This window comes from Plectropomus leopardus, chromosome 9, assembly GCF_008729295.1.
Source record: "Plectropomus leopardus isolate mb chromosome 9, YSFRI_Pleo_2.0, whole genome shotgun sequence".
Taxonomy (NCBI): domain Eukaryota; kingdom Metazoa; phylum Chordata; class Actinopteri; order Perciformes; family Serranidae; genus Plectropomus; species Plectropomus leopardus.
In genome coordinates this window covers 33,528,038-33,556,025 of record NC_056471.1, presented here as the reverse complement: position 1 = coordinate 33,556,025, position 27,988 = coordinate 33,528,038, and the positions used below count along the sequence as shown (strand labels likewise).

General features: G+C 35.6%; 1 protein-coding gene across 1 annotated transcript; it reads left to right on the top strand.

Moving 5' to 3' along the window:
• Positions 1-4,127: 4,127 nt before the first annotated feature.
• On the top strand, positions 4,128-26,614 carry slc25a48 (solute carrier family 25 member 48). Its single transcript, XM_042493958.1, is given in 9 exon segments — positions 4,128-4,329; positions 7,916-7,959; positions 10,503-10,574; positions 12,484-12,736; positions 18,471-18,503; positions 18,506-18,616; positions 18,619-18,756; positions 23,114-23,247; positions 26,432-26,614. Coding segments are annotated over 9 exon segments (945 nt in total). The 5' UTR covers positions 4,128-4,274; the 3' UTR covers positions 26,537-26,614.
• The last annotated feature ends 1,374 nt before the right edge of the window (positions 26,615-27,988 follow it).

Genomic DNA, 27,988 nt, shown 5'->3' with positions numbered 1-27,988 from the left:
CCTGTCCTCACGGACCAATCAGAGGCCAGCGTCAGTCCCCCCACCACACACACACGTCAGACTCACACACAGACGGGTTCAAGGCGACACACGGAGCTTGTTTTGCAGAGAAGCAGCACGCCGCTTCACGTGTTTGTGGGTTTTTTGCATTTTGTGCAGAGTTGATCAAATCCAGGTTTCTTGTGACTTAGAGTATGAAATATAAGTATTAATTATTATTATGATACATAAAAAATATGTATATCCAACTTAGCATTTATATATTTAAATTGTTCATGAGATATCTGTTTATTTAAAATAATAATAATAATAATAATAATAATAATAATAATAATAATAATAATGATAATAATACTCATAATCATAATCCTAATAATAATAATAATAATAATAATGCACTGATTCTTGAGATAAGGGACAAAATGTGTCCTACATAATAAAAGTGTTTTTATTTTTTTAAAGTTAACAACATTAAAACTTGTCAAAAATATAAAGGAATTGTGTATACACATGGCATTCATTATATATACATACATATATATGTTTTAGCAAAATTTGTGAAAAAGTGGGGTAAAAATATAAAAAATAATCTTTAAAAAAAAAAAAAATAAATGAATCAAACAAACAGAAGATGCTGTCCCAGCATCCCTCCGAATGCTGGACCTCAGTCTGTGCTGGCAGCGCAGAGATGAAACTGATATCATCTCCTCATTTGACCCCGATGAAGACCACAAACAAGAAACGCGATGAGTTCTCAGAGTTCTGGACGGCGGATACATTTCCGCTCCGATAAAGTCACATGAGCTCCAGGTATCAAACCGGTTCAACAGAGTGACGTAATACAGGAAACTTTGGTACTAATGGTCACAGCAGTTTATGAAATCTGTAAGCTCTGACGCCAAACAACAGCTGTGATGTGGAGTTGAGCTCAGTTTTAAGTACTGAAGTGTCCCTTTAACCCTTTGAAACTTGAGCATATTGGCCTGATTTCTATAGACAACATAAGAAAAAGGGATGAGCAACTTTATAAGAAATGCCCCTCAAAATTAGATTAAAATTAATAAAAGTTGTGAGAAATTTTCCTTAAAACTAGCACACAAAAAAGAAAAATGAAAAAAAAACAAACATAAAAAAGAGAATGCCCTGGGGAAAAAAATTAGATAAATATATAATTGTAATAAGTAGTTTTCTGCACTTTTTTTTGTTCCTGTTTTTTTGGTTCATTTTCAAGTAATAATAATAATAATAATAGATCAAGAAGTATCAAGCTAAAACTAAAAAAAGAGAAAAAGTAGAAACAAAAAGAAAGATGACAGGAGTCAATTAAAAAAACAGCAGTTTGCTTTTGTGTTTTTCTGCTGCAGGTCAGACATGCATTTCTCTGGTATTTTTCCACAAAGTGTGTAAATGTCTGCTATCTGTCAGCACAGGGTGCAGGGTGGGGTCGGGGTTTGTCTGCAGGACAAGGAGATGAGGGGGAGTCGACCACAACAACAACTCTGACACGTTAACTCTGAAGATTTTATGGAGCCTTTATGTGTTTACAGACAGTTTAAAACCCCTTAGTATCCCGTTCCCCCCTTTAATTTCCCCTTAAGTAGCTTTTACCCTTTCAAACCGAGATCTACATCACTTTTCTTTTACTGCATTAATGTGCTTTCCACAAGGATTTAAACCTCTGAATCGGGAGCAAATTAGTTCAATTTATTTAGAAAAAAATGAGAAAAGGGCAAAGAGCAATTTCACAAGAAATGTCCCGCCAACTGCAAGAAATTAGAAGACTTAGAATATTTTTTGAAATAGCTAGAGCTAAAATGTCCAGACTACAAAAAATACTGATATATTTCATTTTTTTTACGGAATTATTTTATTTATTTTATTTTCAGGTAATTTACTTGTTTATTATTATTATTATTATTGTTTATTGTTATTAGTCTTGTTATATTATTGTTGTCATTTTTGTGTGTTCGATTTTTCTTCTGCTCATCCTCATGTAATTTTTTTACTAATTTCTTGCTGATTTCTGGGTCATTTATTCTTAATTTTCTCAGCTTTATTTCTGTGGGGAAGCTACAGTTTATCTTGATGTGTCCACTGAGTTAAATATGTTTTATATGGTTCTGTCGTTTCATCAGATTGAACATTGTGTCCCCATTTTTATGAAACAAAATTAAAAAAATAAAAAATAAATAAATAAATAATAAAAGGAACCCGGCTCAGTGAAACCCTGTTACCTCCCTGTGAGAACGTCTGTTTGAACCCCGTCGTTGCTCCCTGCAGGGTTATTTGTTCTCCTCGTGTTTTTCTCCGGGTGTTCTGGTTTACCTATTACATGTTAATTATTACATATATGTGAGCTATCAGGAGCCCTCCTGCCGCTGGCCTTGACCAGCGCTCTGACCTCTGTGGAGGAGTTTCTTCTAAATAGTCCTCTGAGAACAAACATCCCCACAGGCATTAATATCACGCCTTGAATAAGAAGAGGTGAAACTGCTATAGCTGCAAACCCCGCTCCCAAAGCAGCCGTCGGGAGCTTTTTTGGGGGTAAAATACCGTCCTATAAAAATGAACATCATTTAGACCCCGGTCACTGAGGTGACGAGTTCATCTGATGGTAACTATTTCTGAAGAGCTTCCTGCAGCCGAAAAGGACCTAAAGTTCATTTCTGACGTGAAAAACAGCAGTTTAGATGTTGAAGATCATGTAATATGACTGAGAGCTCAAGAAAAGCTGCTTAAACCCCTGTATGTGTACACACATATGTGGCCATTATAGCAGGTTCTGATCACAATTAACCTTTACAACACTTCCCTAATGTACTCTTTAAAATTACTCCTTAAAACTTACAACAACAACTACAACAAAAATTAGTACATCATTTTACTTCTGACATGTATTATCTTTTAAAAGTTATTATTATTATTATTTATTATTATTATTATTATTATTATTATTATTAAAAGGATTCAAGTGTTGCATGTATCCAGGGTTATTGTAGTTTTGTGTTCTCCACAACGTTTTTTAAAAAATAATTTGTTTCTTTTCTATTATTATTATTATTATTATATTTATTTACTTATTTATTAGGTTACTGACTGACTTTAGGCTCCTTTATGAGAATATTATATTACAGTGAGGGGCAATGCTCAATCTGTTCGCAGATTTCGGTGAACAGCAGTGTCTTTTTAGTGTACAGTAGAGTTTTTGTTTTGTGGTTTGTTAGTTTTCTTCAGTGTACAGTAGAGTTTTTGTTTTGTGGTTTGTTGTTTTCTTCAGTGTACAGTAGAGTTTTTGTTTTGTGGTTTGTTTGTTTTCTTCAGTGTACAGTAGAGTTTTTGTTTTGTGGTTTGTTGTTGTCTTCAGTGTACAGTAGAGTTTTGTTGTGGTTTGTTTTCTTCAGTGTACAGTAGAGTTTTTGTTTTGTGGTTTGTTTGTTTTCTTCAGTGTACAGTTGAGTTTTTGTTTCGTGGTTTGTTTGTTTTCTTTGGTGTACAGTAGAGTTTTTGTTTTGTGGTTTGTTTGTTTTCTTCAGTGTACAGTAGAGTTTTTGTTTTGTGGTTTGTTAGTTTTCTTCAGTGTACAGTAGAGTTTTTGTTTGTGGTTTGTTGTTTTCTTCAGTGTACAGTTGAGTTTTTGTTTTGTGGTTTGTTTTTGTTTTCTTCAGTGTACAGTTGAGTTTTTGTTTTTGTGGTTTGTTGTTTTCTTCAGTGTACAGTAGAGTTTTTGTTTTGTGGTTTGTTGTTTTCTTTGGTGTACAGTTGAGTTTTTGTTTTGTGGTTTGTTAGTTTTCTTCAGTGTACAGTTTAGTTTTTGTTTCGTGGTTTGTTTGTTTTCTTTGGTGTACAGTTGAGTTTTTGTTTTGTGGTTTGTTAGTTTTCTTCAGTGTACAGTAGAGTTTTTTTTTTTTTTTCCCCAGTGTACAGTAAGTGTGTGTGTATGTGCTCAGCTCTACACCTCATGGCTCATTTCCATGACGGTGTCTCTATAGGCTGCTTGTCCTCAGAGAGCTCTCCGCTGATTGGTCCACGGAGCTGTCCTTCAGATTCAAACTGCGCTCTGATTGGTCGGCTGTGCCAACCTGCTGTGCTGCTCTTTTATCGAAGCACACACTCTATAAGATCTCTTTTTCTGTTCGTTGCTTAATCAATTAAACGCGGCGCGCAGTAGTTTTCCTCTCCGCTGCAGCAGAGAATAAAACGTTTTTTTGTTTTACTGGCTGACTGATGAGAAGCCGTCAGCTGAAGTTTGGACACACAGCAGCTCCGAGTTGAAGATGCAGTCCTCAAAGAGCTTTCGGTTGGATGATTTTATCGCAGGATGGATCGGCGGTGAGTGCCAATAAGTTATTTCCTGCCTTTGATTCATTGCGGGGCTCCGTGTGTTCACGGGGTCTGTGAGGGGGTCTGAGTGGGGGGATGGGGGGTCCAAGCACTCAGTGGCCTTTCATGACTGCATGTTTGTTTGGATTAAATCCTCTTTGCATTCAAGAAAACGTTAAGAAACAGGCACATGCTGCTATTTTTGTGCAGGGAAAACCGTATTGCAAGCAAACTGCTGCAGCCCCCTCCCCGTGCATCCACAGCCACTGTAAACAATGGAGGGTCTGCAGAGAAGTCTGCCCCCCCCTCTCTTTCCCACACTGATAAATAAACACACTCTCACCTCCAGAGTTTCACCCCTCAGCCGAGATAAAGACACGAGTTTAATGCGTAAAAACTTCTACAAGTGCTCACAAAGACTGTTTTCTGGCATTTCAGTTTTAATTGTACTCTTTTTAAAAAGTGGAAACCTGCGCTGTAATACATCTGACCGCCAGGGGCGCTGTTGCTGCACCCGTTTTAGTTGCACATTTCCAAAAGTAGGTCTCTGATACTGAGCCCATGTTCTGTTTATTCTTACAAAACAGCTGCAGATGTTTCAAAAGTTATTTTTGTTGTTTTGGAATTATTATTATTTCTTTATTTATTATAAGCATTTATTGTTATTATTTTTTTAATATATTTTCTAAATGAAAAAACTAATTATTGAAACATGAGATAAAATAAAAAAGCAGTGACTAAAAAACATCTAGATCAAGTGTCGCATTTTTTTGTTTGTTGGGTTATTTACACATTTATTTAGTTATTATTTATTACATATATTTTTAATTGAACCTTCAAGTGATCTAAGTCAATATTATTATTATTATTAAAAGTCATTTTTAAATTTAAAAAGTCATTAATGAAACGGTATAAAGAATCACTCAAAACATCTGGATTCCAGCGCTGCATGTATCTGGGGCTTTTTGTACATGTAGTGTGTTTTCCATTTTTTTAGTTTTTATTTCATTTTTTGATTTTCATTTCAGTTTAGCTTGACTTAGTTTCTATAACATAATGTTCATTATGTAATCATGATAATTACATGTATAGCTTTTCCTTGTTTTTACTCTTTCCCCTGGAAATTTCTCTATCCATGACACGCAGCTGAGAGAAAGTTTTTTCTCATAATATCTTTTGGCATTTTGTATATCGAATTCACACCACATTGTTATTTTATCATTGCAATCCTTCTGCTTTGTTCTGCAATAAGAATTTCCCCCGGGATAAATAAAGTTTTTTCTTGTCTCATCTCAGTCGGTGTGCTGCAGCAACTTGCCCAAAATTCTGCCCTTTTGTTTATAGTTTGGGTCACAACAAAAGGCGACAGAGACGATTAAGATGCCTTGGAAACGCAGGAATGACTTTTAAGTGAATGAAAGTTGTCATAGTTGAGTTTAAGCATTTTTTTTTTAGCTGTTGACCCTCAATGATCCTTTGACCCTGCAGTTAAACTCAGGGTCAACTCCAGGTCATTTAACCTTTAGTCCAAAGGAGTCACATTTTATTCTAATTTAATCCAGTGACTAAGACTTTTCAGTTTGTTAAATGCACACAAAAATGCACCAGTTACTCTGCCTTTTTACTGTTTATTACACAAAATATCACAAAACACAGTACAAAATAATTTCACAGTAAATCCGTAAGAGATGATGTGCATTAAAGTAACGTCCCTGTGAGAACGTTTTAGAAATGCTTTACCAGCAAGCAATTTTGTTTCTAAAAATGTTCTGAGGTACAATGCAACAAATGCAGTGTTTTAGTAACGTTTTTCAGCGTCAAGTTTTCTTTTAGTTCCTAGAACGTTATTAAAGTTAGGGTAACTTTCTCTATTAACATAAAATCTGTTTTTTTTTTTTATTTGTAACATAATACATTACATGTCATTTTCACTAAAAATGTTCTGTAATCTCAGTAATCCCAATAACATGTTATGAATGTTGCTTTTAAAACATTCTTCCTTTGTTCTCATGTAACATTGTGGGAACATTTTATTTAAAAAAATTCTCCAATCACCATCACCAAAACATCCTCAGAGTGTTGCAGTTCAAACGTTACATCTTAGTCAGCTTTTAACCTTATAGGAACATTATGAAATGAAATGATAAACATCCTTAAAACATTCTTTGAACATAAGATTAAAATATTTTCTTTAAAACATCATTGTAACTTGTAACGTTAGCCAGTTTTTTGGGGACGTTCCCTGCTATCTGGGTTACTGGTGACATGAGGAAGGCTTTAAAAATGTAAAGAAACATGATTTTCGAACACAATTTCAACAGCTGCTGGTTTACTTTTCTTGTTTTGCTACCTAATTTAAATTTAAAATAGTTAAGTTTCCCTGTTAAAGGTATTTTTTTTGGGGGGGGGGTCTTTGCTTAGTTGCTGGCGGGGTCTAAGCACAGAGGCAAACTGATTTGTGATAACGGCCTTTACAGATAAAATTGAATTGAAGGGAATTGAGTTAAATTAGCAAACGGAGGCTTCAAACAAAGCAAGTAGTGTTGCATTTCAAAATATTATTTCTAAAGTCTTAACATGTTGTAAGAGGAACTACAGGCACACACCAACAATCAGCTACAGAGGCTGAAAAATAAGGTGCTAAAACTGCAGTTCCTCTAAAGGCCACTAGAGGCTGGCTACAAGAGCGAGTCAATCCCCATAAACACGCATGTAAAAAACAACTTTACAGCAGAAATAAACAGTTTACAGCCTGATACAAAAACAGTTTGGGTCTCTATAGCTAATTTCAGTATTCGTGACAACTGTTCCGGATGATTTTTTTATATAACTCACCTGTTTACAATCTTAAAATGTGTAATTATCAAAAGCTCGCTGGTCTAATTGAATCTGTAATTGAATGTACTGTTGTAGGTCATGTGTAGTGCTGTGTGGTATCTGGAGTCGGTGGAGGACACAACAATACACAGAGAGCAGTTAGAACAAGGGGTTAATAAGGTCACAATGGCTTAGATTTGCCCCAGAGGCCCTGTAATGGCATCCCAGTTTGACCAGTCATCGCCCCCTAAAGGACTCAAGGCTTTATCTAAAGAAGGAGCACTGTCTTTCTCTCTCTCTTTCTCTTTCTGTGTTTAATTGACGTTAACCCTTTGAAATCAGAGTAAATTTGGCTTGATTTCTTTCAAAAACATGGGAAGAAAGCAACAAGCAACAAAAGAAGAAATTGCCACAAAGGTAAAGAGCAAAATAATTGTAAAGAGTACAAGAAAACTACCTGTAAATAAGCAAAAAATTAGGTTTCAAAGGGTTAATGTTAATGTGCAACACAAACCAAAAGCATGTAACATTTACTTCATAATAGATAAATTAAAAGTAAATTTATTAAGATTCAGTTTTAGTCTCTTTTATCTGACGATAAAAACTGAAACAAATGAAACATTCACTGTCCTCATTCAGCCTTTGTGGCAGAAGTTAACTTTACAAAAGTCGCATTTTTTCCTCTTCGCCAACAGTTTCCTGGTAACATTTTTTTTTGCTCGGGTATTTTGTGCTCTCATTTTTCTGTCTGTCTGTTTTTCTTTGTTTTTGGCTGCAGGAGCTTCCAGTGTGGTCGTGGGCCATCCGCTGGACACAGTGAAGGTACCACGCTGTGATTTTACTACACCAATGCCAGACGTTTTATTACTGTCTTGTCCTGATTAAAGTTATGACGTATGTAAGAGCATCAAAATCTGCAGATCATCAAGATGTCGACATTTCTTTACTTTGTGACACATCCTGGTTTATTTGTTGTTGTGCAAGAGCAGTTTATCGTTATATAAATGCCAGTTTGCCACGTTGAACACATTATGTTACCACTTAGAGAAACTCTGAATAACTAACACATCTCATGAAGTGAAGTGCTGCTGCAACACTGAAAAGACAAATCCATAATTAAGAGTATATATTGTACATCACAGTTTTGGTGCCATTTGGTAGTTAATTGCAGTATTTGAATTTTTATTAAAAAGCATCTTTAGAGTCTCAGGGTGCTTTCACACTGGGATCGCTCGGAGCAGTTGTTCAGGCCGCGTGTTCGCCCTTGGCGCAGTTTATTTGGGCGTATGTGAACGCAGCAATTGCTCTCCGATGCAGAACAAAACAAGTGAGATGACTTATAGCCTAGACGGTGCGGTCTCAGCGCTGGAGCTGTTTGTTTGTGGTGTGAAAGAAAACAAGCCAACCACCGGGTTGTGAGAGCAGGTCTCTCCGTCATCAGTGCAGAACTCGCTCTAAAACCCGCACATAATGAGCTGATTAATGAGCTGACAGCAGGTAATACAGACGTGTTTTCCTCTGCAGAGCCTCCAGCAGCTGCTGAAAAATACCTGTTCTTTATATGCAGAGTTTATAAAGTTTTGTGACTTTTCTTCTGCAGTGTGTGAGCAGATCATTGAAGCGATTGGTGCACCCACAGCGGGCCCGATAACGTGATCGATCTGCAGTCTAATGAAAGCCGTCTAATAATTCTTACAGTCAGTTTCATCATTGTTTATAATGAGCTCTTTGTGACACCGAAGGCCATAAACATGAACTCTCTATAAGCACTAAAGTGCTGCATGAACTTCTGTCAGTCACCAGAGTTTTATTTCCCCGCATGAGTCCTGATGATGCAGGCGGACCAACGCAGAAACTGTCCAATCAGCGAGTTTCCTGTCAGTCTGGATGTTTCGTCCTTTTGGTTGGTTTGTAAAAAGTCTGTGAACACGAACTGAACCACAACTAAAATACAACAACGCCTCATTTTTCCCCTGGTTTCAGACCGTAGACTGTATCTATAGATGGACAAAATGGCAGCTCCCCAAAAGTGTAACTTTTCAGTGTGTATCGCCCCCTGGTGTCTGACTGCAGTATAGGTCATAAAGCCCGCCCCTCCATGTTAGTGAATGGTCATAGAAAACTCAAAGTGCACGCCACATAAATTTTTTCCAAAGACGGTTTTTCTCTGAAGGTCGTTCTCATCCCCCTGATGTTTGTTTGTTTGTTTTCATGATAAGTTCGGTTTTAATGAGTTATGAAATTATACAAAAAGGGGATTTTCTGCCATGACTGACAAGCCGTGACAGCCAATCCATGCACTCGCATTCAATGAAGCTGCTCGCGATTGGTCGGACGGCTTTTTTGGCGGGAACTCCCCCACAGCGGATATGGCTACTGCACAGACTCCAGTTCTTCATGACATCACCATTGCAAGATGGCAGTGTCGCTTTCGATATTTTCGACTCCCTGAAGTATCGTGTGGATAGGTGGGGGCGTGTCGTCCATCTTTATATACAGTCGATGGTCCGGACCGAATGAACCAAACTACAGGTGTGAAAGCAGCCTCATAAACAGAGAGAGACGACTGGTTGCTCTTCAGGCGGTGATCAAACGAAGGTCGAAAACTTGTGTCGGGTGCTCATGGAAAACGAGAACCAACAATAGTGTGTATTTTTCTAATATGTTTATGTCTTCAATCTCCTATTAAATTCTGCCTTAACTCTTATCTGGCCTCAGTTCGGCATTATTGACTAACTTCAGTTGTTTTATAAACTCTGGGGTTTACTGCCTGAGCTTTGCTGTGTTTGTCCAAGTACTTTGTAAACTGTGTTTTTCAAGGTGCTACATTAATAAGGTTTTTTTTTTATTATTATTATTATTATCATAACAAGATAAGGAGGAAGGAAATCGCAGCATTCCAAAAATGTGAAAAAGTGAAAATCGAGAAGGAAATGATTTAAAAAGCCTATTATAGTGGCTAAATCGTTAAAAAAAGTCATCATGTTTCTTCGTCGAGGCTTTAAAAACGTGCAATATATGTATGGCCCCAACTTTAGAGTCTGGTCTATAAAGAGCTGAAACCCAAATCCAGGTTGGCTTCTGTTCTCCTGGCTTTTAAATCTCCCTGTAAATACTAACAACATAAGTAAAAACTAGGTCCAAGAGGTGCTTAAATTTGATTTTTCAGCATAAAAGAAGATATTTATTTTGGAAGTTTGGATAGAAAAACCTCAGAAACATGTTTCAGTCTTCTGAAATAGAAACTAGTGAAAGTGAACTATAATCTAAGAGGAAATACTTAGAGTCCAGGTGAAGCTATTGGAACAGAGGCTAAATATTGATTGTATGTTGTTGTAAAACTTAAACTGGTTTGTGTCCTCCAGACGCGGCTTCAGGCGGGGAAAGGCTACAGGAACACTTTCCACTGCGTCCTCACCATCTACAGGAAGGAAACGGTAAACCCTCAGACTTCTCGAACCTTTCTGTGTTGTTGTGCATCAGCGTAAATCATTAGAAGATTTTTACTTTGTACATTTCTACTCAATAGTAACGATAGAAAGATTGAAAAAAGTAAAGTTTCAAATGCAGCGCTGCGTGATGAAGTCAGCGTCACTCTGGTTCTCTCGTCAAACAGCCTGTGGGATTTTTTAATTGGATTTTGGATTATTGGCAGAATTTAACGAACAAACATTTATGGTACTTAGACATTTTGTTCAGCAAGATAATCTCAAATGAACGCCACTTTTAGGAGTTACATCAAAGTAAGTAAATAAAGTTTAGTGATTCTCCTTTTCTTTGTCTCAGTAACTTTTGTTTTTGTCAGTTTGTTCAAAATTATGTGTTTTTTATGGAATAATTATATTTAACCCAATGTAACACTGTAAACGTCAGCTGCTTGTGTTTAAACAACATTTGATTCAACTTAAGTCTATTCTTGGTGTTGTTTTGTTGACCCAGTTTCTCTGCAGGATTTTTTTTAAAGCTTCATTTCTGTCTTGCATTAAATAAGTTCAGCCAGCTCGTAAAAGTGGTTTCTTGAAGCTCAAAATGACGATCGAGGACAGTCGATGCTGAAAGTGTGATCATTTGTGAAATATAAGTTGTAACAGTAACATATTCACAGGAAAAAGGTGATGATTGTGTCATGTCAAATTGTGCAACAAGCCTGGTTCAAGTTGCATCAAGTTGGTGAAAAGTTTGGCTGCATGTTATCTGATACGAGGTGGACGGTGTTTTGCGTATTTTTTAGTTTGCACAGAAACATTATTTCATTGTGAACGCTGCTGTTGACGACTCCAAACTCGTACCAGCGCAGAAAACCACAGGTCTGTTTCTGTCAGTGGTCAGATGATTTATTCAGGCCGTGGACAGCTGCGTTTAGTTTTCAACATGTGTCTCCCAAACTGCAGCCCCCACCCACCCCCCCGCTCACACAGGATACTTTCCACAAAGAGGAAAATATTTGGCAGCAACTTCACCCCGTATTTCATGCTCTGTATTGTTGGCACTGGACTGTATAATCTGAGTATGTTGTTTAATGTAAAATCTGGACTGCAAGTCAGGAATACTCAACTGGCTCTGCTTTGGGGCCAGTGGCAGCAGCCCCATACACGTTTCTATGGTTTTAGGAAGTTTCTAGTCTTTCAGGACACTTCTGGGATTTTAAAACATGTCTAGGATTTGAGGACATTTCTCAGATTTCAGGATGCTTGTAGAATTTTAGGACTTTAGCATGTTTTTAGGATTTTAGGACATTTCGAGGACTTTAGGATTTAAGTTTTTATGTTTTGAGGAATTTTCAGACATTTCTTGGACTTTTAGACATGTTTTTAGATGTTTTTAGTTTTTCCACGTTTCCAGGACTTAGGACTTAGGATCTTAGGATGTTTTTTCAGAATTTAGGATGTTTCGAGGACTCCAGGATCTTTTGGGGATTTTAAGACGTGTCTAGGATTTATAGGATGTTTCCAGAATTTTAGAGCATCTCTTATACTTTAGGTTGTCTCTAGGATTTTAGCATGTTTCTAGGATTTTAGGACATTCCTCACGTGGTAGGTTAGTATGATCTGGAATTTTAAAACATGTCTTGGATTTTAGGACATTAGGGTCTTAGTTAGGACCTGTCTCAGGGGGTGCAGAGGATCCTCCACTGGCACTTTTTTGATCAGTAAGCTCTCTTTTGATGCTGTTTTATGCACTCTGGCACCTTATGGATACTAAAAGTTCATTTGTTTTCACTGTGGCTTAGAAAATGTTTGGGGGGCACCCAGCATGCTGTGGGGGCCAGATTTGGCCCTTGAGCCGTAAGCTGAGTATCACTGCTGTACTGTCACTCACAGTAACTCTATCCTTTGTGTTTTTTAGGCCATGGGCTTCTTTAAAGGCATGTCTTTCCCGCTGGCCACCATCACCATCTACAACTCAGTGGTGTTTGGCTTTTTCAGTAACACACAGAGACTTATTAGCAAGTATCGCTATGGCGACGGGCGGCATCCCTGCGGCATGGTGGACCTGACTGTGGCCAGCATGCTGACTGGACTGGTGTCTGTGGGACTGGGAGCCCCGGTGGATCTGGTCAAGATCAGACTGCAAATGCAGACGCAGACACTTTTAACAGGTAAATTAGAACTTTTTTTGCATGGGATTGATTTTTATTTTTTCCCGTCGAGCTGCAGATGGACAAACGTATTCTCGTTTACTAAGAATTCACTTCAAAGTTGAAAACACGTTGTTTTTTTGTAACTGTGTCTCTGGTTTTCTGGCACATCGTTGGCATGGTTGCAGATGAACGATAAATTTGTCAATGTGGCGACGCCTCTGCAGACCAGAACTGCCACAAATGGTTTTAATTTTAAATAGAAAAAAAGACTGTTATATAAAAAAATACATGAAATAATAAAAGAGAGAAAAGCTCCTCCTGAGTGGAAAAACAGGTTTGATGAGTCACTTTCTGTCGTCATCAGTGAATCAGTCATGGTTCCTGTCAAACTGTCATTATGAAGCAACTCATGATCACGAAATGGACAAATGTCATCATGACTGTACAGCGCAGTGCTGGGAAGACACAAAGCAGATATCAGTGAACCGATCAGAGACTGCATCCCACACAAGTTATTTGGGAACATTTCTACCTTATCGCACTGTTTACTTTGAGAACAGCAAGTTCTGGTCACTTGATATTTAACCTCGATTATTTAGTTGCAGTGCTGTTGAAGAAACAAAAGTGATATTCTGTTGAGTGCTTTGTTTCCAAACGCTTGCTCCCTGCTGTCTCCAAATGTAGCTGTTAAAGGTTATCGGCGTCCGCCTGCTGCGGTCAGCTTGGATTGGAAACATTGTGCTAACAAACACAATCCTCTTCACCTGTGTCCGTCTGCTCCCTGAATTCACGGTCCAAACACTCGTATGTTCACTTAAGAATGCCAAAATGTGGCAAAGTGCTCTGTTTTTTTATTTTGAGCTGCATCTGTTCATTATTTTTAAAATCCGTTTATTAATTAACCCTTTAAAACCTGGACAAATTGGCTTGATTTCTTCCAAAAAACCTGGAAAGAAGGCAATGAGTAAATCAGCAAGAAAGCAGTAAAAAGTACAAGAAAATTAACTGAAAATTAGAATTTAAAAAAACAAAAAAAAATGAAATGAAAGAAAGACACAATAATGAAGAAAGTGCTAAAAAAAATGGGAAACTTATGTACTTATAATAATTTCCATAAAATAATTAAAATTTAGCTGTCTGGAAAATTTTACCCAGCTTTTTTTGTTTTTTGTTTAAATAACAACATCCAACTTTAAATACCTGAAGGTTCCTCAAATGGTCACAAGACATAAGCATTTGAATAAATGGAGCAAAGAGAATGAAAACCAAATACATAAGACAGCATCCGTGCAGTCCAAACAACAAAAAAGTAATCGAATACTCCTGGCTAGAGACAGACTACAGTAAAGTGAAAAAAGTTGGGTGAATTTAACAACGATTGGAATTTTCTTGTAGAATTTATTTTTTTTTATAGATTTTTTTTAGAACTTTTTTTAATTATTATTTATTTTTTCATTTTTGTAGATTTTTGTTTAGATTATTTTTAGAACTTTTTTAATCTTTTAAAATTGTTTAACAACTCATAGGAAAGTTTTTAAAACCCCATAAGACATTTAAAAAAAAAAAAATAAACACACCTTTCACACATCCAGGTGTAGAGATGGCGTATTTGAAACTTTGAAACGTTTCAACACTTTAACGCTTTTGTTTCGAAACGTTTTGAAACCTATTTGCTCAACATTGGCATCCACTGGCAGAGGCTTGCATTGCAGTCCTTTCTTCATGTTTGTGTTGAAAGCTCTTTTCCTGAAACCAAAAGGTTTCCCAAATAGGTGTCATGAAAATATGGTTATGTCCTATGCTGCAGTTAGTTGATTGCAATTTAATTTTAAAATAAATTACACCCCAAACTAATACAGTGAAAGTTTTCATGTTTTGATGGCTGTGGGATCAAAAATGTCAGTTTGAATGGGTTTCAGTGGCACATTTTTTTACCTCAACAGTATGAATGTAACTTTTTAGTTTCCACAGTGTATTTTAGACTCATTAAATTCACAGATTAAATAGAAATACACAACCCTGCCAAAATTCATGACATATGCATTAACACAAACAAAATTATCAAACAATGAAGAATGAAAAGTAAGGGTCCCCAAGAGTTCAATTATATCTAATTATTATTATTATTATTATTATTATTATTATTATTATTATTATTATTATTATTATTATTATTATTATTATTATTATAGGACAGTCAATAACAAACAAGAAAATGACCTGGAAAATATATGTAATTCTGTAACATGATTTTACATATGTTATTGTGTATTGTACATTTTACATTTACACTTTATAAATATATGTATATATATATATATATATATATATATATACATACATATCTTGCCAAGTTACCCATTGTTACCCATGTTTTTGAAAGAAATCATACTATTTTTTTAATTTATACTGTGTGATGATATGGATGTGTGTCTGTGTAACTTATGATAATAACTAAATAATAATAATAACAATAATAATAAAATATCTATCTATCTATACAAATCCCTCCCTATCAACACAACACCGCACTGCCTCGAGCTCCGTGCCGAAACCGGAAGTGATGAACTTTTTGAAACAGTTCAATCTTCGGTGCCATCTCTGTTAAGCTGTGCAAAGATTATCTTCAGCAGTTTCAAATATCAAAATAAAAAATTTAAACAATATAAGTTGTTTTGGATACTTTAAAAAAAAACGGCTTTTCCCCCCTTTCAACATGGTACAGTCCGACCCCCCTCCACTATAAAGCCCAGTGGAAGCTCTCACTTCCTGTTTGGCGGTTTGAATCAGGACATGTTTGGACTCAGGTGCTGCAGGTAAGTTTGGAAACTCACTCAACAAACATTTTGTCATTTGAAGTTGCTTTCGAATAGATTGGGAAAAATACACGAATTAAGTGTTTTATGTAACAAACGATGTGAACGATGTCAGAATTCAAACGGCCAGAAACGACTTTAGCCGACGTTAGCCGGTTAGCATGCTAAGGTAACTCACCTGTGCTAACTATACCAACATGGAACTGAGCTGCACAGCTGATAACAACCAGGACTACAGGTGTGCTGTGTCGGCTGGATTAAATAAATGTATAAACGAGCAGCAGTTAACATGTAGCAGTTATTGTGGTGATAGTAGTAGCGGCTACTACTAACCTAACGTAGTTAATGCTGCTTAGCTAGCTAACATTAGCTGGCTAACATTGTGTTGGCTGTGGTGGTCTCACAAAAAAATAACTCAGTTGAGTAAAATGGTATTATTATTTTGTAATATAATGTTAGTTTTGAGCCATTTTTGAAGATTGCAAAACATATTTTAGCCTTGAAATGAGGTTAAACCCTTTTAAACCTGGACAAAGTGGCTTGATTTATTACAAGTAATCAGTGAATATTGACTTTTGTCCTCTGTCTGAATTGTTGTATTTTTTTTCCTTTTTCCTTTCTTTGTTGATATTTCTTTTGTCTATTAAGTGTTCAGGGACAACATATGTAAATCAGCAGTTCTGCTAACTCCAGCATATTTCAATCTATATATTTTTTAATGATGTTAACTATTACGTCGTCTCCCTTTTGAATAATTAATTAAAAATAAATAAATGAATAAGAAACGGTCCTACTATTTTCAAGAATTTTGTTCAGTTGTTGTTTTTTTAATTAAAATAAAACTGAGAGTATATAGGACCAGGCCATAGATGCACATTGACCCACATTTTTGCTGACAAAATGTTTAATGAATAAAAAAAAACATAGCTGTTTAAGTGTTATGTATTATTCATTATGTATATCATATTTATAACATCAACTAAAGTTGAAGTTTGTGATAAAGGCAGAAATCAGCATGTTGGCTGATTCCAAAATGTAATTTTAAAGCCAAAATCCGCTGATACTGATGACGTGCTCATAGGGCTGATCGATCAAACAATAACGATATCGGTGTCTCTGAATCTCCACTCTGCCAATGTCTCCGCCGTGTCTCTGAATGTCCGCTCTGCTCTCATTGTGCGGTTGTCGGTATCTTATCAGCCACGAGAAGCTGGAAATTATCGGTTTATCGGCGATGAAAGAAGCTGAATTGGAAGCAGAAATTGTTGATTTAAAGCCGTCCTTTAAGCTAAATTGCACCTCCATGCACCGTGGAATTAGGTGAAGTACCTGATTTTATGATACATTTTCTGAAAGGAGGTGATGTTTGAGTCGAAGTGTAAAAGTATAAAGCACCAAAGGGAAATAAAAATATCAGTCGAATTGTGATTGACAAAAGAGTTCCTGCTCTTTCAGCTCACAGTTCACCTTCTGAAAACTGTGCAAAGTAGCTTGATTTCTGTCAAAAACATGGGAAGAAGGTATTTAGCAACTTCACAGGAAATGACTCAAAATTAACAAAACAAACAAACAGCAATAACAACAACAAAAACATTACAAGAAAAATACCTGAAAATTAGACAGAAAAGCAAAAAAAAAAAATGGCCTGAAAAATAAAATGCTAAAAAACCTATAATATTACACACATAATATATATATTCTGTAACATTATTTTAGATAAATAATATTTTTATATACTCTCTGGACCTTTTTACCAATTTTTTCCTCATTTATTTTTCTAATAATTTCTAATCTGTCTTTTTGAAAAATTAATTTAATATAATTGTATTAAAATTGTATAATTGTATAATTGTATTATAATTGTATATAATATTTTATAATATATAATAATTGTATTTGTCCACAGTATTAACGTTTCATGGTTGACACAAAGGAAACAGGCATCCAGGATTATTTATCTTCAAATTATATGTAACCGTAATGCTGTAGGAAAGGTTTCACAGGGACGTTAGAAACCGCAGGGTTTGTTTCGGGTGGAGTTGTGTCGTCTGGGCTTTGTCGTTCTGTTAAACAGTAAACCGATAAAACGGTGGTCAGAGCAGGTTAATTACGAGATGAAACAGCACGTGAAACGCTGATAGCGTTTTATTTGTTTATTGTGTCTGTCGAGCTCACGCCCTTCACACCTGTTGTCATGTGATAATTTATTTCAACGACTTCCTCAAACACACTTTGGCCTCGTGTTTTAGTCGATCCGGACTCTTTTATGACGGTGCAAAGTACCAGAAAGTATAAGACAACAGTTTCAGTGTCATCGCAGCATACTCTTCTGTGATTGATGTCTGAATTGTTCTGATTTGATAAACCTGATTGTGTAAAAAGAGCGGCACACTTTTCTGTATCACTAAAATAGAAAGGTTAGTGATTTAAGTGCTATGTATTGTCCCGTTTTTTTAATGCAGAGTTTTTCATGAACTGCCAGGGCTGGTGACTCCGCTCCCACTACAGTAGGTCAGCGGGTACAAACAGTCGACGGATATCATTAGATGTGAACGTTATCTATCAGATGATGTTTTTGCAAACTCGCCCACTGGTTTTATCAACTTTTTCTTTTGCAGTGTGGAGAAAGAAATACATAAGCAGAAATTTAATCAGCTAAAATTGCTCAGGGTTCAAAAGTTTAAATACTTGTTAAAGGCAGCCCAAGAAAAGTGATGTCACTCCAGGTTTCAATGTGTTAAAGACCTGTTAAAAATGATCTTTTATGCATGTTTTTAGAGAGTTTGATGAGAGAAAATGTCAGTAATTTATAATGAAAGCAGTTCTTTTAATAGCCACCAGTTTCCACCGATCTTCAACAATCATTGAGGCAGAAAACCATCAGTGCGCCGCTGAAGATTTGTCTCCTGCTAATCACCTTCGTTTCCTTTCTACAGAGAATTTACATCTCGCCAGCAATGTATCGAACGGCACAACATCCCGCTGCGCTCCATCGACATTCCCAACCAGAGACTCTACCGAGGCCCCATCCACTGCATCGGCAGCATCCTGCAGACTGAGGGCCTGCAGGGCCTCTACAGGGGGCCGGGGCCATGGTCCTCAGGGACGTTCCTGGATACGTGCTCTACTTCATCCCTTACACCATCTTCTGCGACATGCTGACGCCGGACGCCTCGTCGAGCCCTCATCCTGGTTCCATCTGGCTGGCCGGAGGACTAGCAGGTAAACGTCCAGCTTTGATAAGAGGACGTCTTCTGTCTCATCGTTGTGGTTCAGTTTGCCTCACGCTGTAGGTGAAAGCTTCTTTAATTTAGGCTTTTTGCAACAGACTGAGGAGTCAAATACATCCAATGCATTAGTTGGAAAGTTCTGGAAAACTAATTATACCCTAAAAGTTTAGAAAAAGTAATGAAATGTTTCTTCACAAAACTGTAAAATAACACAATGTGTTCAAGAAACATCTGAAGTAGGAAAATCCAGCATTTTACTGATTCAGGCTGTAATAAACAAAAAATAAATTATAAGTAATAAAAATGGCCTTTTTAATTTAAAGGGAAAAAAATATAATATTTTTTAAAAACCTAACTGATAAAAATATGCTTGAAAGGCATGTTTTTGCTTGAAAAAAAGTGGCAGTAAAATAAAAACAGCCATTATAGTTGACACCCCTATAAATAACAAACAGTCCAGATATTATATTTTGTAATTTATTTATTTAACAAGGGACAATGTACATTAATCCACATTTAAAAAATTAAAATGCAACAGAGTTAGCTGGGGAGCAAGTTTTTATTGGTAGTCTGTTGCTTGATGTTGGAAGGCATCCTAAAATAATGATTTAAAATATGAAGCTACAGTACAATGGTAAAGACCAACAACATTAAGATAACATAATATAGTAAAACAATGTAGTTAAACATGTACAAGTTAAGAATACATGATATTTATTATTAATTAATCAATTATATATATATCATTCACTTCTAATCCTGTTATAAAATTCATTATATTTTAAATGATTTTTATTTTAAAAAGCCATTGTATAGTAATGAAAAAGAAAGAGGAGTATCGATGTGTTTTCAGAGAATGTATGGTCTTGAAAAGTTGCCACAAAGTCATGGAAAAGTCCTGGAAAATGCCTACAACATATTTGAAATTTTCCACAGAGGGGTGTGAGTCAGCGTTGATTTTAATGTGTTGTGGAGTTTTTAGTGTGAAAAGAAAATAGAGGGTAATGAAGTCTCTGTGATCTGGCCTTCAATGCTCAGTACATAAATCACTCAGGTGAATTCTGGATAAAACACCAAGTATGTTTGGAGCGACTTCGGCTCTTTGGATGAGCTTTTTTTCTGATAGATTTTATTACGTGCAGATGGGGAGGCCTTTAAAATAAAAAAGTTTTAGGTGTTAGTCCGAGTCAGCGTGTCACCCAGTGAAAGCAGCACCTCTGCAGATCCCACCAGACACCAACTGAAGCCAGCAGTCCCGACTAAATCTAATTTGGCCTCAAACCAAACTGCTTCTCAGTGAGCACCAGAATACTCTCCAAGTCAGCGGATTGAATTGCAGCTTAGGAGCAGAACTGCAAGAGCCAAAAAAAACTGCAGTTCCTATCGTGACTACTTGAGTCTGACTCAATACTTGTAGAGCCCCATGTTAAAATGCTCAACTGTACAGCAGACATTAACATGTTTAAAAAAATGACATGACAGATGAAAAAATGAATAAAGCAAAATAAATGAGCAAATAATAAAATAAGAATAATAATAAATACATTGGCTAATAATGATAAAAAAGTAAAAAAGAACACCTAAAAAAACCTAAATACACACCGTACACCCACTGGGACAGTGCGTCCTTCCTCATGGCCCAAGCTTCTTTCAGTAAGTTGCCAGTTCAGTCGCTGTGAGACATCAATATTTATCAAATCTATTTCAGTCTTTGTGTTAGTAAACAACTCGTCACGATATAGATCTAGATAGATAGATGTACAAACATTCTATATTCTGTATATATGTATGTATTTATTTATAGATATATTTTAAATTTTTTTGACGGAACATTTACAAAACATCAACCCTTAGTTGAAGTAATTTTCTTATTTTGCACAATGAATGAATGTTACACACACTGTAAAGCATCGTACTAATGTCTCCATCTGTTGGTGGGTCATCATGATAAAAGTACACATAATATGTAAATTCCACTACAGAGGAGACTTGATGATAACTCAATTTGGTGGGGAAAAATGGATACAAAAATATTGGTATTGGTTATCAACCAAATAAGTTGTTATATATTTGCATATCAGATACCAGCAAAAAAATCCCTAATTTTTGCCAAAAGTATGAACGAAACCAATTAACCGGTATTAAATTATTTGTATAGCTGCAGATTATTTTTTTGCCAATCATCTAATTAATCAGTCAACTAATTGTTGCAGTGCTATTTTGAAGCACTAACTTGGTAAAATAATGAAAGGAGTGTTTAAGGAAAAAACACAGTATACAGGACAGCAGTGGTTCTCAGACTTTTTTCTGTAAACCAAGTACCCGTTTAACCAGTGAAAAACATTTTTGAAAGAAAAAAAAGGGGTGTGCCATCAGTGTCTGATTTATTAAACAACATTGTAAACTGAAAAACACTTTCAAATTTCAAACATTTGAAAAAACTTATTTTAAACTTTTCAAATGTGAACAATCCACAACTAAAGTCATGGAAAATCATTTTTTCATAAACATGCAATTCTTAATGCATAAGCATCACTTAACTGAAATTGAGTATAAAATTCAGTTTATGAAATTTATATTTTTACTGAACTTTTTATAATAGGCTTATTTTTTTAGGAGTTATGCAAGACTGCTATTTTTTAAAAAAAAAAAAAAAATGTATATATATATGTGTATATATATATATATATATATATATATATATATTATATATTTATATTTATTTATTTATTTATTTATTTATTTATTTATTTATTTTAAATCTCAAATACCACCTGGAGTACCTCTACGTACCCTCATTTGAGTAACAGTGCAGTGAGCCAAATGTTCAGGGAGGTATAGAAGGGCAAAAAAAACAAGTGTCGCTCTAAATTAAAAAAAAAAAAACTAGGTAATGTTTACATCCAGGAGGCAAACTGGTTCAGTAACAAATGCAGAGCTCCACTCAGTATTTCTTTTACTTTACACCTGGAACATGAATTTAAAGTCTTGTTGCATCACAGACTTTTCCTCTTTCTTCTGAGCAGTTTTAGGCTTATTTACCTTAAAAATACAGCAGAGTTCGGCCTTGATCTGTTCAGTCTGCCTGCAGCTCGGGGGGTTTCTGTTTGTGCATCTGTTTGTTTTTACAGACTTGATGACGCTCGATCCATAAAGCTGCGTTATAAACACCTTTCACCTTATCTTACCTTTGTTTGGTGTTTTGCAGCTTTATTAACTGGTGACCTGAGTTCAGGTCGTTTCCGGGAGGAATCATTAAGCATTCGTCTTCTGCTAATGTGAAAACACCACAAGTCGAGCCCCAAAAATCGGATGTTTTTCTTCAGGATTTAGAAGTGAAAGCTTCTCCAGCTGCAGTTATTTGCAGAGCAGGAGTCCGTGTGTGTAAACTTATAGCCGGCACGTGCTACAGTGTCGGGGAACATGAGCTGTGTGCGGCAGATAAACAGCGTACGGCCTGTGGACTCTGGGTTGGGAGTTGTTTGGTCTCAGAGGTTCAGGCAGACTCGATTTCAGATGCAGACCGACAGGAACACGTGAGGGAGTGAAAATATGCCGGAGAGGAAGCTGAAAGCTGCGTGTCATAAATCAGCGTGCTCTGGATGTGCAGCCTGCCTGTTGAAGTGTAGCCTAACTGAATCCATACAAGTCAGAAAATATGTTAAAAGAAAGCAGCTGTGCAGCTCTGCATCGTAACTGAAGCAGATAAACTGCTATTTTATAGCAGCAGCACCAAGCAGGGAATCATTCGAAACCTTCACAGATATGTTTGATTTCTTTTAAAAACACGGGAAAGGGCAATGATCAAATTGGCAAGAAAGATTCTACAAAAAAATAGTGAAATAAACAAGAAAAAGACCAGAGGTGCCCAGTACACCATTTGTTTAAAAAAAAAAAAAAGAAAGTAAATAAACAAACAATTAAGGCAAACAAATGTTGTCTGGAGAATTATAATAATCCTGTAATGTAATTTTAAATGTGTAATTGTGATCATAAGAAAAACAGTTTTCACTTCCTTTTTTTCATAGAAATCTTTCTTTTGCTTAAAAAAAATGAATCTACGTTTTTCTTGCAGTTTATGGCACGTCTTTCCCATGTTTTTGAAAGAATATATTTTGAGGTCTACTGTAAAAACGAATCAGCAGATGTGTAGCTTCATATGATGCTGCTGGTGGGGTTTGGATGTATTATCGCGTCTTCTGCCGTCTGATTATATGATTGAACAGGTTTTCTGAATTGTGATTATACTGCGTTTCATTCAAAGTTAGAAGTTTGGTAACGCTGCCAGTGTTTGTGCCTCACCTCACACGTCGACAGCACGAGCTGAAGGTTTTTCTCCTCTTCCTCAGGCTCCATTTCCTGGGTTACGGCCACGCCGGCCGATGTGGTGAAGAGTCGGATGCAGGCGGACGCTCAGCTGCAGAGGAAGTACAGAGGCATCTTACACTGCATCATCCACAGCTACCGGACGGAGGGAGCACAGGTGAGCGCCGACCTCGTACTTACCTGAGAGGACAGTTTGGTTTACGGCAAAAAAATGTTTACATCTCTAAAAATGTTAATCACAAACAGTGATTTTGTGAAGAGGGACGGTTTCAATTTTAATTTTTTAAGATTTTCCCTCAGATTTGACAGCTGGGGAGTTAATGAAGGCTATAAATGAAGAAAAGTTTCATCAGAAAAAAGCTTTTAGTTAACTTTATTATTTACCTTATTATGACTACTTAATTTAACTTTAATGTAACAGTACTTTATTTAACTTTATTCCAAAAGTACTTAGTGTAACATTATTCCAAAAGTACTTCGTATAACATTATCGTAACAGTACTTTATTTAACTTTATTTTAAAAGTACTTTATTCAATTGTGTAATAGTACATTATCAAAGTACTTTATTTCCTTTAATTATACATTAATTTACTTAATTTACTTTATTAATTTACTTTTTATATTTGTTATATTATCATTTTATTGAATTTGATGATAAAAGTATTTCATTTAAATGTATAATTACAGCTATTTATTTACCTTTATTATGACAGTACTTTATTTAATGTTATCATAACAGTACAGTACTTTATTTTATTTATTTATAACACTTAAGTTAACTTTATTACAGTGGTACTTTTACTTTTTATATTTATTATATTATTATTTTATGTAATTAAAAAAGTACTTCATATAAAATTATTATTACAGTTCTTTATTTAAGTCCCAGCCATGATTTGGTTTGAGTGGCGCCCTCATGCTGGAAGTCTGCAGTGCAACATGTTTGTTTTTACGCTCGAAAACAGTCCCAGATGCTTAATTAGCTCGTTTACCTGGAAAGATTTGGCGTGCTAGATTTTTATTGTGATTGTTAAATGGGTCGTAAATCCTTTCCAGGATTTCAGTTAAAGATTCCTCGTCGTATATGTAATTTGCCTCTTTAAAAATCAGCAGATAAACTCCTTTTCATGCCTGTTTTTTTGAGACTTACATGCATATTAAACACCATTACCCAGCCTGCACCAGCGGCTGTAACTGCAGCAGATGGTTTCATCGTTTAGAGGTGTAACTGTAGAAAACTGTAACCCACAGGAGAGTCAAGCTGCGTTCCCAGAGCTCGACTCCCCTGAAGCGTGCTGAACCACATGATTCAGCCAGTGAATGAAGGCCGAGCGTCCAGACGAGCCTCTTTCAGTAAAGATCGCGTTACAAAACAGCAGCCGGCATCACAGCGGAAAAACAAAACCCCAAACTTTTGACTGATCAGAGACAGTAATTAATAACCAGATTGATTTATTTTGGAAAAGTGCCATTTATTTGAAAACATGAATTTCATTCTCCAAAAAACAGACAAAGAAAGCTTGAATTGTTTGAAAATAGGCAAATAAAGACAGTTTCGTGCTGTTAACAGCTGTTAAACTTTCCAAAGCAACAAATTACTTTTATATAACACTTTAGTGGAGCATCTTCTGCTGCACGCAGCGTCCAGGTGTCAGAGTTCGCTCTGTGTTGATGCCAAAGGTTGCAAAATGTAGACAAACTATCCAACGTCCAACATGGAAAAGCTTAAATAACTCTGTTTTGGCCACAGTTCAAAATCAAGATCAATAACAGAAGGTCACTGTAGTTCTCACAGATCAATGAGTCGGGTTATCAGCGGGCAGACAACTAACACAGAGACTTTTTACTCTCGTTTAGTGTAAAATCCAACAAATGAACGTAAGAAATTACCTTTATAATAAAGTTTAATAAAGTGCCGTTATAATTATGTTACATAAAGCACTGTTATAATAAAATTAATGAAATACTATTTTAATACAGTTAAAGGGCTGTTATTAAGTTAATTAAATACTGTTTTAATTAAGTTAATTACGATTATAATGAAGTTAAATAGAGCACTGTTACAATAAAGTTAAATAAAGTACTGTTATAGTAAAGTTTATTAAAATATTGTTATAATAAAGTTAAATAAAGTATTGTTATAAAGTTTAATAAAATACTGTTATAATAAAGTTAAATAAAATACTGTTATAATAAAGTTAAATAAAGTACTGTTATAATAAAGTGCTGTTACGACAGTGACAGTAGTTCTTTTATGAAAAATATATAAAAAACTGTTTTACTAGATATACTAAAATTAGTTTAGTCTGTTTTAGTTATTTGAGTTTAGTTATGTTAAAATACAATTAAAAGTACTGTTAAAATAGAGTTAATTAAGTAGTTTTATTTAAGTTATGTAAGTGCTGTTATTAAATAGTGCTGTTATATCAAAGTGCTGTTAGACTTAAGTTAAATGAGTATTATATATAAAGTACTGTTTTAATAAAATTACATAAAGTACAGTCAATGAAGTGCTGTTATTAACATAAAGTACTGTTATAACAGAGTTTATGAAGTACTGTTACAAAAGTTGTAATGAAGTTAAATAAATTACTGTTAAATTAAATCCTATTATATTGAAGTTAATTAGTAATGTTTTAATTAAGTTACGTGACCTCTGTTATAATAAAGTTAAATAAAGAACAGTTTTCATAAATTAAAACACTTACTAATTAAGTACTGTTTAAATTAAGGTAAATAAAGAACTGCTATATGAAAGTGCTCTTAAAATAAAGTTAAAGTATTATTTGAATGAAGCACTGTTGTAATAAAGTTTTTAAAAAATCTTTGTATTAAGTTTATTTACTAATATTATAAAATAAAAAATAAGAAAGTAGTATTTTCTTCAAATGCGATTTTATTAAATGTAAATCAACTACAGTCATACTTAAGGTTAATTATAAGTACTGTCGCTTTAATAAACTTAAAGTGCTGTTAAAGTAAAGTTAAATCAAGTATTATTGTTATAAAGTTAAAATAAGTGTAATTATAATTAAATTAAATATTGTTATATGAAGTTAAATAAAGTATTATTATAACTAAGTACTGTTTTAATAAGGTTAAAGGATGGTATTAGTACTTTTTCTTAAGTAAAGGATCTAAAAACTCGATACAAAAGATCCAAACTCTCCCTTTAAGCTGATCCTAAGTTTTGCTGAGGAGGGATTTCCGTCTGTATTCACAGTACCGTGCTGTCACACCCCGACCATAATCACAACTACGTTGTTTTTTTTTTTTACTTAAACTCAAAGACAAAAGTAAAAAGTTTGTGTCACTAAAACCGTCTGTTCTTGTGTGCAGATTTTCTTCCGTGGAGCGTCAGTCAACGCCATCCGCGGCTTCCCGATGAGCGCCACCATGTTCCTGACCTACGAGCTGTCGCTGCGCTTCTTCAGGGGCCTCTAGGACGAAAGGAAAACATGTTTTGGGTAAAAGGAATCACACTCAGTTTTTTGGCAAATGAGCAAATAAGTTTCCAGTTTCTTAAGAACGTAGCAGTTTAACAAGAGGTGTCATGAAATTCTTCAGCCCTTACTGACCTTTCCTCCAAACATCGATCCTTCATTATTACATTTTGGGAGATTGTCCCGTGAAATAGTGAGAGCTAGAACACCAAAATCATCAGTGTGTGTCAGTGCTCGCCTGTTTGCAATTAGCCAGCCAGGATGCTGTTACTTTAAGCCCTGAGTGCGGTCCGTCAGTCAGTCTCCAGGATTTTGCAGACTTTTTTGGAATGGCCGATGTCTAAAATGGCTGATTTCACGGCAGACTCTCTAAAAAAAACATATTGCAATGCATTTTGCAGTGTTTTTAGATGTTTTCTATTTGTTTGTTTGACTGCAAAAAAAAGTTGTTTTTTTAAAATCATTAAAATTGCAGGAAAAACTGAAAAAAAATAGATATATATTTTTATTAAACTCGTTAAAATTGCCAAAAAAATGTTTTTTAAGTCCTTAAAATTGCAGGAACAATCTAAAATTGCAAAAAGTTATATTTTTATCAAACTCAATAAAATTGCGTGACAAGTTAAAATTGCAAAAAATGTTTTTTAAGTCATTAAAAACAAGTGAAAATTGCCTAAAAAAGTTACATTTTTATTAAACTCATTAAAATTGCAGGAACAATTTAAAATTGCAAAAAAAAAGACAAATGCACATTTTAAACTCAACAGGTGCATTTGTTACTAGACTGCGGCGTGCAGTTGTTTGGTGCAAATACCGCTAAAAAAACCAAACTGTCTGAATATTACCAGCAATCAACAATATTGAGTAAAGACACGCTGCGTGAAAAATGCGCAAATAAGCAAAACAACATGAGCAGTAGCGCTGCATTAAGTAGCTAAATTAAACTGGAGCACGGCCCAAACCGCTGCGTAAAAGCACATAAAAACGCACCGAAAACATCTTTGTTTAGATCCTGCAGCACCCCAACCAGCTGATATTAGACAAACGTGAAAACCGGCCTCTCACCCTCCCGTTAGTGCTGCGCCGCTCCTCGTTGATCCAGGATTTCAAATCATTTTTGTATTTCCGTATTAATTTGAAAGAGAATGCCGCCGCTGTTTGCTTTTTTACAGTTTACATAGCTGCTCCAGTTTCCACCTTTTTGAAAACTTGCACGTTAGCTGGGCGGGTAGAGACGTCGAGTAACGCCGGGCCGGGGTCAAACTACAGTTACTGCAGAAACATTGGGGAAAAGTTGGAGAAATTTGCAAGTTCACACATCGCATTAAGTGCTGCAAAATCCTGGAGGTGCTGACGGCGTGACCTGTACGCTGAGTTGAGGTGTTGTTACGGTAATTGCTAAATTAACGCTGCCACAGTAAACACTAAAATAGAGCACCTAGATGATTTTGGT